The sequence below is a fragment of the Cuculus canorus genome, chromosome 3 (assembly GCF_017976375.1).
Source record: "Cuculus canorus isolate bCucCan1 chromosome 3, bCucCan1.pri, whole genome shotgun sequence".
Classification (NCBI taxonomy): Eukaryota; Metazoa; Chordata; class Aves; order Cuculiformes; family Cuculidae; genus Cuculus; species Cuculus canorus.
The window spans coordinates 20003061-20019615 of record NC_071403.1 but is presented as its reverse complement, the minus strand read 5'-3'; the positions used below and the strand labels follow the sequence as shown (position 1 = coordinate 20019615).

Sequence of the window (16555 nt, the reverse complement as noted above, 5' to 3'; positions counted from 1 at the left end):
AGCCTGGCTTTGTGCAGTCTCTTGCTTGGGGACAGTCTGTGGTAATTTCAAAGCATGTTACAAGATTCTTTCATTAAGCATTCTTTCCAGCCATAAGAGTGATTGCTATTTTGTTGTTAAATTAAAGTTCGTTGGAGCTGACAATTTTTCAACTGGGTAAAGCTGTCTGCACGGGTGGGAAATAACTAGAACATAAGCAGCAGGGTTCAATGGGCAATGAAAGCTATATCTGACAATTCCTCTGCAGGTTGAGAAGTGAGTAAGGTTCCTGAGAAGAAGACAAGCAAAGGATGTAGAGGTCAAATTGACAGAGAAACAACCTAATGAAAGGAAAGAACAACTTGGATTGGATGAGGCAAACCTGTCTTTAAGGAGAAATAATTGAAAACGTCTGGTGTAGCTGTGCAAGACTATAGAATCACTACACACTTATGGAAAAGAACATGTTCTTTATATTTTTTAGCACAGCCTTAAATAATTTGTATACTGTAACTTTTGTTCTGTTACATCAGAATATTGCTTGATCAAAGTATGAATACATGTTTATATTTTGAGCTGTTTCAAAATGCATAATATTCTATTAATTTCCCCCCTAGAAATTGTTCCCTTCAATCACTGTATGAATACATTATCTTTTAGATTCTTGACTATCCCAGGTCTAGAATTATGTCTGGACAGACAATGGACAGTTTTCAGTGACGTTTTTAGGGTTACAGATGGGGAAATGTTAATTATAGTACAACTGCTATCTTTGTCTCTCAAGTACTGGCAACCGCTTGGGTTCAGCAAGTCTAGCACAATCGGGCTCAACTTTTTAAACTCACGTCCCATGTGTATGGTTTTTCCTCCTTTATTTATACCTCAAATGACTCGTGATACCCATCTTTTGTCCTAATATTTTGGGATCTTTTGTTTCATCCTCTTCTATGGGGGTTGTCCTAGAGGAAACTGAAGTGCAGAGAGGTGATGGTCTGTATGTCAGTACTTGTCTGTTGGGTTTCTCCAGTTACAGTGTTAGCTGAGACTCCCAAAGTTGAGGTCTCCTTCTTTTGAGGAGAAACAGAGGATGTTTCCCTTGTGCAAGAGGCCCTTTGCAGTTTGCAAATGTGTTGACAAAAGTCTAGTCTTTAGATAGGAGGGGTTGTGATCTCTTCTTAGCAAATAAGTCATGGGGCCAGTGTAGTTCAAAGAAAACAGAATTTAAAAGGAAAAAAAAAATAGCTGTCTGATTATGAAATCTCTTTATGCAAAGTGTCTACACCCTGAAACCCAATTAGCATCACTGTTACTTGCAGCGTTCAGCAAATTCAAAATTCAGTCAGCATTTGGAAACACAGAATCTGTTACGGGTTTTAAGGGCATCATCCTGTTTTTCAGACTTCCAAATAAATTTATTAAAAGAAAAAAGGCTTCCTAGTCTAATATAAATTGAAATCTTATACATTCTTCCTAATGCCACAGAAAACACTGTGCAGCAGTAGGCAGGTCTTGCAGGACAGAAAATTGTGATTCAGCATGTTAGTTCTTGCAATCCAAAAGTTTAAATGAATGCAGATTACTTGGCGATTAGTATTGATAGAAGTGGAAATTAAGTCCAAAATGCTATGTTGTTCCTGACTGACTAACTCTTTTATTCGAAAAAATTTCACATCGAGTGAAATTTCAGTCTTGTGGGACCAAAAAAAGAAAAAAGTTTGAAGTGTCTGACTTTCCTGGAGAACAGAAATTCCCCTGTGCTCACCAGCCTGTGAAAACTGAGACAAGAAGTTGTTTACAGAAAGAATTTATAGTGTATTAATATAAGAAAATACTAACACTTGAAAACCCAGCAGAATTACCCTGATTTTCTTGATAACTGTGTGCCCTGTTATACCAATCATACTTTGAAATGTGTTTCATTTCTGGCATGTGGCATGTCTTTGTCCCAAAGCTGCTGATGTCCCATACAATTGTAGTTCTCCTTTAATTTTATAGCTGTGGTTCTAGTGTTAATCATTTCCCATTGTAGAACTGCTAGAGGGTTTTGACATTTTAAAAGCAAGGGGGGAATTGCTGCTCTGAAGTATTACTGTACATCAGACACTTTCTAGGTGGCACCGAGAGGTTCTGGGTGTTCTCTGCTGCCATCTTTGAGAGTGGAAAGTCTTACTGTCTTGCAGTTCTTCACCTCCAATTTTCCATAAAGCTGTTCATTAAAAATATGTAGCCTTTCCAAAGAAACATTTCAGTGCCAGGTTTGAGAATAGATGACATTGCACCACGTTTGTTCTCAACTGATGAAATATATAAGTGTGCAATTTCTGTTTCTTGCTGGTTTGCTTTTGTAGCTAAATGAGAGCCAGGTGCACAGCTCAAGCCTTGCTTGAACTTTGATAGTTTGCTGATCTCCTACCTGTAAGTGTGCACAAGTAAGATGGTATAAACGGCTTGCCTTTTTCTTAAAACCCCAAAGGTCATTACAGTTTTTATACGATCAGGTGGGGCTTCAAAGAGCTCTTTGTTATTTTTACACAGCTAATTCTAAGTAGATCTACATGATGTTTCCAGTACCAGAACCTAAATTAAGCCCTTTTTCTTGTAAAACGTTATTTCTGTTAAAGCTTGAATGTACCACATCGCTAAACCTGAATGTTTTAGAATTTTTAGAGTGTGCCTAAAAATAAACCAGCATCAGCTTTTTCGGTATCATTTAATATGCATAACAAACCCGCTAACCTGAAAAAAAGCAGAGTTATGTTTTGTAGGAGATTTGATTTCCAAAACAACAAAACAAAGTTTAAGCTTTGACAACAAGCTGGGGAACAAAAGAAACCCAAGTCATTGAGGAAAAGTACCTAATCATCATGTCAGCTTGACATACTCGATTGGAGGATGGAACTTTCTTTTTGGTAATCTGTTTTGAAAGCCATGAAATAGTCGATAGCAAATGTTAATCTCTCAAGATGTGTGAACCCTCTAAAAAAAACAACCACTGGGGACCCGGTTTGCATGGTGTTGACCTGAATAAGGGGATAATGTGCTTAAGCAGCTTATTCATTCTTCAGTGCCCTTTGGAAAGGGAGCAGCTCCACAATGGTTTGCCACTCAGGGCTCAGACGTGACCACTGTTCTTTTCACTTGCTGAATGTTTCATTCTTTTGTCTCCGCCCTGGGTTTCTTCATACGTTGGTCTCAACAGGACTATAAAGGAACTTTTGGGGGCTATGTCTTGTCGAACTGTAACATTTGTGAAGCAGAATGCACTGAGCTGTAAAGGAATTTTGAACTGTGGGTATATAGCTGGCCAAGCTTTTCATCACAGATGTGTCACTGAATTAATTGTCTCTGCTTGCAAGACTTCCCAGGCTGGAAGTTTAAACATACCACAGAAACATTGTGTTGATTTTTTAAATACTACACATTAAATTTCAGCTTCAAAGATACATGAAGAAATTCTTAGAGCGGTCTTATAAATGGAGCTGTTTCAGAGTTCTGAGTTTTAGCATTGTCTGCAGATTTGAGCGCTTATAGACAGGAATGATGCAAAAGTGGCAAAAGCAGTGTAAGAGCCTGTGTTTCAAGGCACACCCATGGCTTGTTTAGCACTATTTAAACTCTATAACTCTGAAAACCTGTTTCTCTTGAACTTTCACAGAACACTGCCCAACTTAAGCTAGCTTCTTTAAGGAATCGGCATGACTCTGACTGCAAAGTGTTTTGGAAGCATGTCTTGAGAATTTAAAAAATAAATGGACCAAAGATAGCTTCCCCTCCCTCCCCATTTTCAACATGGTTTTACAAAATGAGAGAACAGTCTTTGTTTAATTAAAAGCTTGTTGCACTATGCTAAAAGACCAAAGGAATTTGGGAAGAAGAGTTATGGGAGTTGGGAAGAGGATCAGTTCATTAGGCTGATTTGGACTGTGGAGCATGCGGTATGCTTGCATAGTACACAGAGTAGCAGGAGTCTACTGACACGGGAATCTGCGGCAATGGGATTTTAGAAATGGGATTGCTATTTCTGAGTCCTACCACGATGCTCCTGACAGAGGCTCCTGCCACTCATCAGTTCTGCGTTCCAGCTTTTCATGCTCAGTCTAGTAGGAAGCCAGAGGCAATGTCCACGGGGTTTCCAAACTTGTCTTAAGAATCATGCTGCTAAACAGTTCATTTGCAATTCCTGTGAATTTATCTCCCAGACAAAATTATCCTCAATTTGTCAGATTTTCCTGAGATAGTTTTAAATACCTAAGCAAACTCAAAAAGAAAATGAAAAAATAATTCCAGAAAGAGTTCTTGACTACAAAATTGAAAATTATGACATATAAAGAACAAAGAACATAGAAAAAGAGGAAATTACTATAGAAGGTACCTGACATCAAGCTCATGCCATTTTTTTCTGCAGTATCTGGAATAGGTACAAAATGATGATTTTGATTTTGCTGCTAGAATACCCGGAATAATGTAAATACACAGGTAAAATTATTTCAGCCAAAGAATGTGCTAGTTAAACATGAATGTTACTTAGAATTGGTGAAGGGAACAAATAAAATATTTTCAACGTAAGGATTTCACTTTCATTTACAAAGTAGTTTTAATTTTTAGCTTTATTTGTTCTTAGATTCAATCAGTTGAACTAACAACTTCTGAAAGCCTATAAATAATGTATTAGAAATTGTTTTGAAATGGTAATTAATGTAGCAACAATTTTAGAAAAATCAGCTTTTGATTCTGCTGAATTTTTATATTTTTTAAAAAACATTCTAATCTGATATCTGCAATTTTTTGTGGAAGTGGAGAGAAAAGTGAGGGAGAGACAAACACCTCTGTCTGTAGGTTTGCATCAGGATCCTTCCAAGGGAGGCAGAATACCACCAAAGGTTTTAAGTTAGTTTTTGATTGAAAATGGTCCCCATCCGGGATTTGTAACACAAAGGATTTCTCAGTTCTACAACACAGAAAAGCTGTGAAGAGAATTCAGCTACTTCTCTAAAACACAGAAATCAGATTTCTGATTCCCAGCCTGTAGCAGGCTGAGCAAACTTTCTAGCCATGTTACTTTGTGTTATAGATTGAAGGCTCCCTTCTGGAAGGAGAGGTGGTCTATATTTTAATTTACCATGTGTACTGCTGGTGTACAAGTTTCTGCAGCTGTTTTACAAATTGGTTTTGGATGAAAAATATTAGGCAATCTGTTTGGGCATGTTTGGGAGGATTGGACACTAGATACAATGGAGAAAGAAACTTATTCATTTTTAGAGGCCTATGAAAAATAATAGCAAAGAATGTCTTTCTATCAGAGTCGTTGAGAGAGCCAATGAAGTATTGAGACTGGGGAATTGCTTTAGCTGGAGTGAATAGTCACAAGTGATTGCAAAAAAACTTTGAACACATTTAGTAATTTGTAAGTTATAATTTGGAAATATGTCAGGCCAAAACAAGACCTTCTCATATATTGGAAGGAAAAGGTCAAAGGCTTGATAGTGTTTTGACGTACTGAATTTTAGAAAGCAGCACATTTTCTGAATATCAGCTCATTGACACAGTTGAAATGATGGAATCTGGGAGAGATTTGTTAAACTGATAATAAAAGTACTGGAAATGGCTTTTTTTTTTTAAAGTGTTAGAGCATTGTCTGAAAAATACTAACCAAAGCTTTAAAAGATACTTTTGAAACCTGACTTCCCTGAACAAACTTTTACTTTTTCAACTGGAAACATACACTTCCATTGAGAGTAGGGTATTCCTTTTCCTTCATACAAAAGAGTGTTTCTTTAATCTCATTGTTGCATTTCTTCAGTCTTTATATAGGAGTGGATAAATGGATATATACTTCATATGCCTGGGTTAATCCTCAAACACTGTATTGTTGTGCCCTTATTAACTTAGAGTGTACTAGTGTAACTTACTCGTGTAATAGATCAAACTTTTTTTTCCAACAGGCATTGCTGAATGATCCTTTGTATATTGGTCTGAGACACAAGAGAATCAGAGGTCAAGCCTACGATGATCTTCTTGATGAATTCATGGAAGCTGTGACTTCAAGGTAGGTGATATATCGGTGTTGCTCATTGGTGAACTTCATTGTGAGTAATAAAGTCTAGCAGCTTGTGAAAAGAAGGCAGTTGTTAGGTTCCTGATAATTTTTATTTTGAGCATGGTATTCTGTAAGTTTATAACTGCCTGAACTACTTGCCTTTGATCTTGCAGTTTTGTGAATTCACTGCGTGAGTGGTAAAACTCGTCTTGAGATGAGTGAACTAGTTTTTCAAACTTTTATTTTGAGATTGTTGAAAATAATTGAAAATTGAAAATAATTTTTTCCTAGTAATTTTCTGTGCCTAGGGCTGTGATTATGTGATTTTCTAGGTCTTTTAGATTTCATATGTGAGATGGCAGAGGCCTGAAAGAAGCTATCATACTTAGTAACTCCTGCCTCAGCCCCAACCAAAACCACAACAGGACTAAGCTTTCAATATTTTGGTTTTAAATGTCAGGGTATGGATCTATACCAAGTCAGCTCTTTCCCTTGCTTCTTGTTTTCCTATACATAAAGTAGTTAAATTTGTTAATAAAACATGATACATAAAATAGTTCTTGTCACATGTCAAATAACAGGTTTACTTATATTTTCCTTGTTTGTTGAATATTTGGAGTTCTAGCCCTGCATTCAATGTGTATACCTAAAATAGCCCTAGTGCCAGGATACTTAGCAAAATGTGTTTTCTGCATCCCAAATCTGGGGCTGAGCTTTGGAACCTGAAATACGTTCCACCTCCTGAGTCGTGGCTTGTGCCCCATCTGCATTTTGACCCCATTTGGGGACCTTACTTGAATGCGCACAGTCTTCCTGCCTTAGTTCCTGTGCCAAAGAAACTTGTATTAGTTTCCATGCCTGAAGCACATATTCCTTCATATATTACTATACTCTTCCCCATCAGCTCCATTGACTGGCACTCCCTTGTTCTTAATCTTGCTGTGGAAGTTGTTGGTTTGGCTTTACCCTGTAATGTGTTTGCTCCTCTTGTGAGTATTCCCTTTAGGATAAAATTGCATTTTCACTTTCCTAATAGAAGGTTCAGAGCACTAAAAATTGCTCTGTGGACCACATTTTGAGAATCTCTGACTCACCCTTTCTTTACAATGAACCACGGTTTTTCATACTGAGAAGAATCACCAGAGTCAAGCAGACAATTATCTCAATAATGTTTCAGGGTCTGGTTGACATGCTCTTTTTACTTAAATGTCTTTATAACTCTGTAATTTTGAGAAATTTTGAGTAGTTGATGTTTGCTTGACCTTCTGAAAGATCACTTTGTACTCAGCTAAGTCTGTCATGGTCGACAGTGGTGTCATTTATTTCATGTTTAAAGTGGAGCACTTACAAATTATAGTTGAAACTTTGTGTGGTTTACTTATGAATTGTTTTGGCTGTAGTATGACTTTTATATTAATTATGGTACTCATTTGCTAAGGTGAAGGGAAAAGTGATGTCAAAAGTTAAGTCAAAATCAAGTCCATTTGCCCAATAATCTCATATGTTCCTAAATTCAAATTTGTGTTTGGCATGCTGCTGGCGGACTCAGTACTTGCAGCTGGTTGTGGTGTGGTGGGTGTGACCATTAAAGGTGCAGGTCACAATTTGGGTTATTGTGTATTACTTCCCCTTGCCAGCCATTGTGGTGTTCTGGTTAATTGTATACTTTGGTTAAATGCTAGTTATCTTTTCCTTGTGAGAGTTTCTCTTATGTTATTCCTCTTTTCATTTTTCTTAGCCTTCTGCTGACTGTTTCACAGAGAAATTGTTTGCTTTGGTAATCTTAGGTGAATATTTGGTCTGTCACTTTTTAGGTTAGTCATATATATTGTTAGTTATTGCCATGGTACTCCAGGAGAGGCTTTCTTATCTAGCATGGCCTAATCAATTCCAAGAATGGGTGAAGGTCTGGGGAAATTTGTTGTGTTTTCAGTGCAATGGAGTGTTCATGTCCAAGACATACATAGCCATGAACACTGTAAAGCACAAGGCTGTCATGCATTTTTAATAACCCAAATTTAAAGACAGGCATGTGATGACAAATAATTTAAAGTGGAAAACTATGTTAAATGCTTATTTTAGATCTATTTTTCACCCTCATAATCCTCTAGAGAAGCCAAATTATACTAGAAGTGAGATCCAGGTTTTAGCAGCACTACCTGGGAAGAAGCAGGAGTAAGCAGATGTACAGGACAGCACACTTTGTATAGGCTTTTCATTGGCTTCCAGGGAATCTTCCTAAATATCCACATCATCTTCACTGATTGTTAAATTTTGAAAACAAAGATTTTTATAAGCTGATGCAGAATCATGTCTAGTGTTTCATGTTGGAACATCACCTTTAGACAGTAAATGTCATGATGCGTAATAAAGAAAATGCTTTGTAAAAAAAGTATGTTGTGTGAAAGTATGATTTCATCAGCTACAATACTTCCTCCTTCTCAGCCTCCACTGCTGTTCACCCCCACAAATCCTTCTTACGAAACAACGTTATTTATGAAGGAGTAAAGATTTTAAAAAAGCAACAATACAACTTAAACTCTCCATTACTAAAAGATTTTAGTACAGTATCCAGTGTGCAGAATGGAACTAGTACAATGTGATTTTTCCCAGATGTGGGAAGGCAGAAGCATATGGAAAGTATCTGGAGTTCTGTTGACATAAATCCAGTGAACAGCTTTTATTTATTTACATATGTATGCATGTATCTGTTTATTTATTTATTCCCAGTGCCAGCAGCTGCCCTCTCTGAGGGCAGGTTGCTATAATTTCTCTGGGCATTACCAGAGAAATTCATCCTTGCTTTTGTATCAGTGTGGTAAAAAGAAGTTCCTTGCTTTTGTGTCAGTGTGGTAATTCAGTGGAACATGAATGTTCTAAATAGAAATGTTTTACAACATGATTAAAAAATAGACACTTATCTTCATCACTAAAGAATATAAATCAAACTGGAATTCAAATACGTTTCTTAAGATTCTGACCTATGGAGAAATAGGTCATAAAACATTTTATACAGAGAAGTAAATTTTTCCAACTTACAAGTTGTTCTTAAATATCTATGTTTACAGAGGAAACTCTGAGAGGATGGAGTACTAAGCAAGACTTTGGTAGCTGGGATTGATCCACCAGAGGAAATAACTCATATCTTTTTATTCCAGTTCCTATTTCTTCCCTACTTGCCTGCAATGAAGCAGAGACCAAGAGATATTCATGTTCAACAGTGAAGGGATTATGGAAACACTTGAGGGGAAAATACATAGAATGGAGATGGAACAATAAATGAAGGGAGAGGAAAAAAGCACCTTTTTAATAACAGGGACTTGAATTTCCTCATCTGATGCAAAAAGTATATTTTCTCTCCCCGAGGAAGGGACAATACTAACTTGCACCTCTGGTCTGTGGACAGATAGGAGACTTTTAGGAAATTGAAAGAATCTGGCAAATTCCGTAGGTTATTTCCTGGCCCACCTACTACAACCTCAAAGAGTTAGACACAATTATTATTATTCTCTTAAAAGCTACACTCCATGAATTTGTGATGCATAAAAACAACCCTGTATCACTGAAATAATCTTTCTCTGTGTGTGTAATGATGAGTTTCACGTCAAGATGCAAATAATAGTGGCCGATTGTTTAAAAGTCATATCATATGTAATTTATGTTCTCTTCTATAATCATGTTTTAATTAAATCCTTCCCCACTCTTTTTATATGGTGTGCTTTTCTCAAGTTTGTGAGCTATAAACCAAGCTGCTGACAATTGTAATTCAGTATGTTCTGTCCTAAATTACCATGATGTAGTCATTATTCCTCATTTGCCTCATTACATTATTCACAGATGGTAGAAGAGTTTCATTTCACATCATGTGTTACTTTGAAACAGTCTTTTATGGTAAGTATGTTTTATCTAACTTTGAGAACCACTGAACCCTTCCCCAGGCCATGGTGCGTAGTGGGGTACCCTGCTTGGAATTGTCCTTGCCTGCCTATGTAGGAGAAAAAAAGAATTAGCAAGCGATAGTATTTCTTTTGAGATTGGGTTCTTTTGTGCACATTTACTGCTCCTTTGGTTGATGAATCCAGGGGACTCTGAGAGAGAGAAAAGAAGACTGGGTTGAAGGCATCTATTTCTGTATGTTCCATTAGGTAAGAGGCAGCAAGTTAATTAATTCACACCCAGTGTAAATATCCTTATAAAAAATACATCACAGAAAGAACCTAGGCAAGCAATCTTTCTTTCTTTTATTTGGCACCTTCTGTCCCTCTTCCCTTTCCTGCTGGTTCTTCTGGTGGTTAAATTATATCTGATTGCTGGAAATGTTACAAATATATGCTTTACAAACTTTTCAGACACAGTAAGTGGCATAACGAAAGTGAATCTGTCAGTGAAGCAAAATCACAGCAGGATAGACAGGCTCTAATTACATCAAGTTTATTTGCAGAGAGAGTCCTATTATTGTTTGTAATGGGAGACCTTAGAGAAATTCTCAGTGAAGATGAGCAGAGGAGCTTTCAAGAAATAAAATCTCATTCAGCCCTTAAAGAAAACAAAAAGTAATTAAATCCTCAAATACAGTACTGAGGGAGAAGGCTATTGTTTTGTTTTTGTGGGACAAGACAGAGAGAGTGAGGGAATATTTTTAGTATTTTTAATATGCCTTTTGCACCAAAACTGATTCTGGAGCTCAGAATTGGATATACCCATGTTCTAATAGTGCTCAGCTAACTCTCAGACTTGCTGCAGGCATTCAAAACCCAACAAGTGAAGAACATGCTGTTCTCAGGCTTTTCTTCTGCAAACTATTTTAAGAAGGGATTTTTCAAATGGAAAAGGCCTGGGTAATCTCAGTTTCTTTCCTTACAGTTTTATAGCTTCAGCAAATGATGGGCAGAATTCTCAACACAAGTTAGCTGCTGCCACTGTATTGTAAATGGAGTGAATGTTGATTTATTTGAATAATTTGTGCAACTGTTGTATTTTAACAAGTTTTATATAGTTGTTACAGAAGTCTAGTAGTTTTCCAGGCCGTCAGAAGCAGCAGTTTCTTAATTTATTTTTTTTTCCTTTAGAAACTCTAGGAAAGTTTTGGCTGCAGTTGACATGAGAAAGTAGTAAGATATCTGTCTCTCTTATCCTAGCTCTGTCTCTCTCCCATTACAAGACAAGAATTATTTTTTCATAGGATCAGCTCTCAGGAAAACTGTCATTCACTGTCAGGCTGGCTATTGGGATTGAGTACCTCAGTGCTTTATCTCTTCCTGGTCCTTTACCCCTGCCAGACAGTGATGCTGCCGTACTTTACTCAGAGTATCCCATCCAGACTGCACTTACTCCCACCTGAGAGTCCTTATCCATGGCAGCAGATCAGCTGGTGTCCGTGGTCCCTCTGCTGCAGCTTGCAGGCTGGGCCTCCAGGATGCCAACAGCAGTGAGACTTCGGTAGTTTGAGATGTGCTGGTAAAATAAAGCCCTGCTGCAAGAGGGCAGAAGGCAGCAGATACTGCTGAGGCCAGTCAGTGGTGTCCTCCTGGGCTGCTCTAGATGTCCTACCCTGCCCAAACTGGAAAGGGACAACTCTCTGCGGTGGCCAGCTCTCTGTCATGGCCAACTCTCTGCGGGACAGCTCTCTGTGGGACACCTCTACCAGGCTGACTCTTTGCAGGGAAAACTACATGGGGAGCCCTGAGCAGCTGGCGAGAGCCCCCACTGAGATTCAGGGGCTTTTGACGTGTGCTGGGGGAGAGGAGGGCTGGCATCATCTGCCCGACTGCTTGCTGCTAGGTGTGGGAGGCTGGTGGGAACACACCCTGAGCTCCCTGATACTGGAACAGAGACAGACAAGAGAAAAAGCCCCTGATCAAAGGGATTCGGTGTCCACCCCACACTGGGATATAGGCAGGGACTTAAAGGGAAATAGTGAGTGGAAGCAAGTCCATCAACGGGGCAGAAAACTAACCCCCTCCTTGCCCACACCTCCCCAGGTGCCTCTGCATGACAGATACGAGGCTCCAGATGTGGAAGACTGACCAGAGGAAAATGTGGGTGATGACTCATCTACATTAGAGGAAGGGCCAAGACCAGAACAACACCCCCCACAGTATTACTACAACTGCCACGAGGAGGAAAAGGCGACTCATAGTTGTAGGAGACTCCCTGATGATGGGAACAGAGGGTCCAATGTGTTGAGCAGACCCTTCTCGCAGGGAAGTCTACTGCCTCCCAGGAGCCTGGGTAAGGGATATAGCTAGGAAACTCCCCAGCCTGGTAAGGCCATCAGACTACTGCCAGTTACTGCTGTTCCACGTGGGAGGTGACGAGGCTGCAGTACGTAGCCCAAGGGTGATGAAAAGAGATTATATGGCCTCGGGACGACTAATGAGGGAGTCTGGGACCCAAGTGACTTTTTCCTCCATCCTTCCAGCTATGGGTGGTGACATTGTAAGGACCAGGTGGGTCCAGTCTTTTAATACGTGGCTCTGTGGCTGATGTCACTGTAATAACTTTGGGGTTTTTTGACAACTGAATGGCCTATACAGCACCAGGTTAACAGGTATCGGATGGGAGTCACCTTTCCCAAAGGGGGAGGAGTATCCTTGCCCAGGAGCTTGCAGGGCTCAGAGACAGGGTGTTAAACTAGATGTATACAGGGAGGAGGATAATATCAGGCTTGCCTATGACAAGCTACAGGAGGACACACAATAGTTGGAGGGATGGGGTGCTGGTATGGGCCCTCCAGCTGCTGCCCAGGGGCGTGCTGGGGTGCCGCAGTACAGTTGAAGTCTTGTGGAGATGAGTGGGAGGCTCTTGAGGTAGTAGGTGTCAGGGAGGAAACTTCGCAGAACACCTTAGGGGAAATAAGGGTCTTCCACTCAGAAGGCAATGCAGCCAACAGCCCGGCTGAAGTGCCTCTATACAAACACACGAAGCTTGGGTAATGAACAGGAGGAGCTGGAAGCTACTGTGCTACTAGCAAGCTATGATCTGGTTGTCATCACTGAAACTTGGTGGGATGAATCCCATGGCTGGAGTGTGGTTATCAATGGCTGCAGGCTGTTCAGAAGGGACAGTCCAGGAAGGAGGGGTGAGAGCGTTGCCCTCTATATCGGGAAGTGGATAGATTATGAAGAGCTGTCTTTGAAGAGTAGCCATGAACCAGTTGAAATCTTGTGGGTCAGAATTGAAGACCGAGGTAGCAAGAGGAGCCTTGTGGTTAGTATATACTACAGGCCACCTGATCAAAGAGAGCCTACCGATAAAGCCTTCTTCCTCCAGCTACAGGAGGCTTCATGCTCACAAGTTCTCATAATATCAGGGGACCTCAACCCCCCTGACATATGTTGGAAAAGTAAGACTGGACTAAGCTAAAAAAGTAATAATTCATACACCTGACAGAGAATTTGGAACAAGTGTATGAGTTTGGTAGAAGGAAGTTGCTAGGGGTGACTGGCAAATTAAATGTTTTAAGGAATTGCATCTTCAAAGTCTCTGTTAGTTTAGCCCTAATTCTGAGCAAAAATGTTGGAAAACTGTAAATTAGCAAGCGTAATTTTGAAAATATAATTTTTATATAATCTAGGCTATTACTACTTTCTGGGTTTTCTTGTTTAGAACTTGCACAGAAAATAGAAATATATATTGTTCTTAGTTATTTTAGAATGTTCTCTTATCACTTGCCCCTGGCAAAGTAACAGGCCAACACAGGCTCTGTCAGAAAGACTGCCTTGCTTAGTCTGCCCGTGAGAGACCGTGATACCTTCTGAGTTCCTTTACTGATTTACTGTGTAAACCTGCATCCGTGCTGATGAAATAAATATATATAGTCATGACGTGCTGCTGCCAGTAATGATGGACAACATCAATGACCCTAACAGATTCAGTTGATACAGAAGTGGGGGAAAAGTATTATAATACTTTTTTTATATTAATATGTTATTCGCTATTTTTTAAAAGTTTTGTTGTGGGCTGGGGAGCTGTAACTGGAGACAAGGACCTTTTTTACCAACTTCTTGCATCCCATCTGTACTGAGCTGGGGCAGAGGGTGGTGTCCTAGTGCATCAAGGACATGTCCCCGGGGAACTTAATCCCATAGTAGTGTCTTCAACAGGAGGTCACACTGAGGGGAACTTATTCTGTCCCTAAGACATGGGCAGCCCTGACTTGGCGCAGGCCTTTTCCCCACCTGTTTCCATCCTGAGACTCATGAAAACAGATGATAGTATCAACACTTCATGTTTTTCATCTGGTATGCTTTTAGATGTCAAATGCTTCTGTGGTGTTTGTGTATTGTTTGTCTCTGATTACATATCTTAATCAGCACATATATGCTCATATCAAATATTTATTTCAGCCTAAGTTGTGTTTGTTACCTTACCCATCATGGCTTACTGTTCAGTATGTTAGATTCTTCCAAATTGATGTATAGCTGTATTTTAGGACTGTTTTTCACTGTAGCTTTGCCCTTTTTTAACAAAACCTAGCAGAGGTGATCAATATATTGTCATGCATCTTCAGTGGATATCCTGGAACTGGAGTAAATTACTTTAGATCTTTTCATACCTGAGTACTGAAAGTTTTTTTCCTCTAAGCATTGTCATCACTATATTAAAAATAGATATTGACATTAGACAAAAAATCATACTCCCAGATAAGATAAACCGTGATATTCCCAGAATTTCATGTTCCCAGAATCCATGTCCCTTTAAGATTTAAAAAGACAGAGCACTTGCTAGGATCAAGGGCTCACAAACAACTTTTTGTACAGTCTTCCCAGGAAATTGTGATGGGAACTTCAGTGGCTTCCCTATCCATCCAAGAATCTGCAAGCAGTAATCCAAATGTCCTTATGCAGCAATATAGCCTACTGAAGCGTGGACATATGGCACTTCTGAAAATCAGGATACTTCTCTGTTGTGCTTAACTGGATTTAAATGCTGACTTGTAAAATGAAGTATTTAACCTTATCCTGAGATTATGGCCATATTAGTTTTTCAGCTGTGTAAACCTTATGACATGAACTGTCTGCCAGCAGTTTGGGGCTAGAATCAGAAGGGACCTCAGAACTGCTTTCAGGAGTTGTCTATATTATCATTATCAGTAAGTATGATACAGATTGCAGAGCTGTTTAATACAGATTACCTAAGTGAAGTACTAAGTGAAGTAAGGAACATCCTACTTGTAGACTTCTTCTATGTCTTTTCAGTATAATAAACACATCCAGTGTCTGTTACCGCATTCTCCATCATTCTGGCCTCTTTATAGACCTTAAAGCTGTTACTGAGTAAAATTTTTCTCCATTTATTTGTGGGAACTAGAGCAGCATACGACAAGACTGGATTTAGATGTCCTCTTGGGCACAATCCAGTTGCCTAAACATAGAGGTCCGGTGTCATACCCTATAAGGCTTCCAGTGGCTGGTGCAGGTACCTTAGTTGTCCCATGTCTCTGATCATATCCGCTAGCTCTGTGCAGATGCTGTGGATACTCCTGACTGTCTCAGATGCCTTTGGGTCCCTGTGATTGAGTATCTATACCAAGCCCCAGTGTCTGTCTGTCTCTAGGTGACTGGAGGCTTGCAAACACTAACTCCGATCTTCTTAGTGTTGCACAGAAAGATTACAGCAAACAGAAGAAAACCCTAAATATCCTCTGGGGTAGCCTTCCATCTATATAGCTATCCCTGACCAACTTCTCATATGGATATAGTTTTGGAAAAATTAGAAGTTGCATGCATATTTTTGGCTTGTTTTGAATGCTTAGAACTGCCCCTCTCCTCCTAATCCTGCAGTCTCTCTATACCAGTTTCATGCCAATAAGCCGTACTGAGAGCTTATTGAGTTGAAGGGATCTACAGACTGCTGCTTTTAATTGTGAAATCACAATTGGTTTTTTTACTGATTCATTGTCTTTATTTCATCAAGAGGTAAAGGGACGGTATTTGGTATCAGTAGAATTTTTGCAATTTTTGGAAATCCCAGATACACATCTTACCTTCTGCATTAGCAATCACTAGTGTTTATGCACCACTGTAAAAAATATTAGCCCAAGAATGGCTGAAAAATGCAATATGACACTTCAGATGCCTTGCCATATATAAGTGCAGTTAAATGACACTTTATTGATGCCCACAGTGGTTGCAGTGCTAACAGTATCTGAATAAATCATGCAATCTGTATAGCTATTGTGGTTGTTTAATTATGAAATTACAAAAGTTCTTTGCAATTTTATAAATGAGTTTATTTGAATAACTGAATTTCTGGAGTTCCAAGGGATGCTGATTGTGTTCCCAGAAGCAGATAATAGTTATCTGGTAGGTAATCTTTATGTAACCAGGGGTGTATGTGAGACAAAAAAAGGAACACATTTTGAAAAATAGACTGAGATTTCAGTGATTCAAAGATCTTTTTCTCCTAATACTTTACTCTTTTAGATTTTGCTAATAAATAGGGGGCTCTTGCAGAAGGAAATTCTTTACCATTTTATCTCCAGCACAGCATTACTTTGATATTGCTCCTTCTAAAGATAGGATTAAGCTTAGTACA

General features: G+C 39.2%; 1 protein-coding gene across 2 annotated transcripts in view; it reads left to right on the top strand.

The window, feature by feature from the left end:
- Window positions 1-16555, top strand: part of ME1 (malic enzyme 1) — a 164199-nt gene that overhangs the window by 85060 nt on the left and 62584 nt on the right. For both annotated transcript variants that reach the window (XM_054062910.1, XM_054062911.1), the window contains exon 6: window positions 5922-6025. In XM_054062910.1, coding sequence (XP_053918885.1) covers window positions 5922-6025 — 104 coding nt within the window. The remainder of the gene's footprint in view (window positions 1-5921; window positions 6026-16555) is intronic.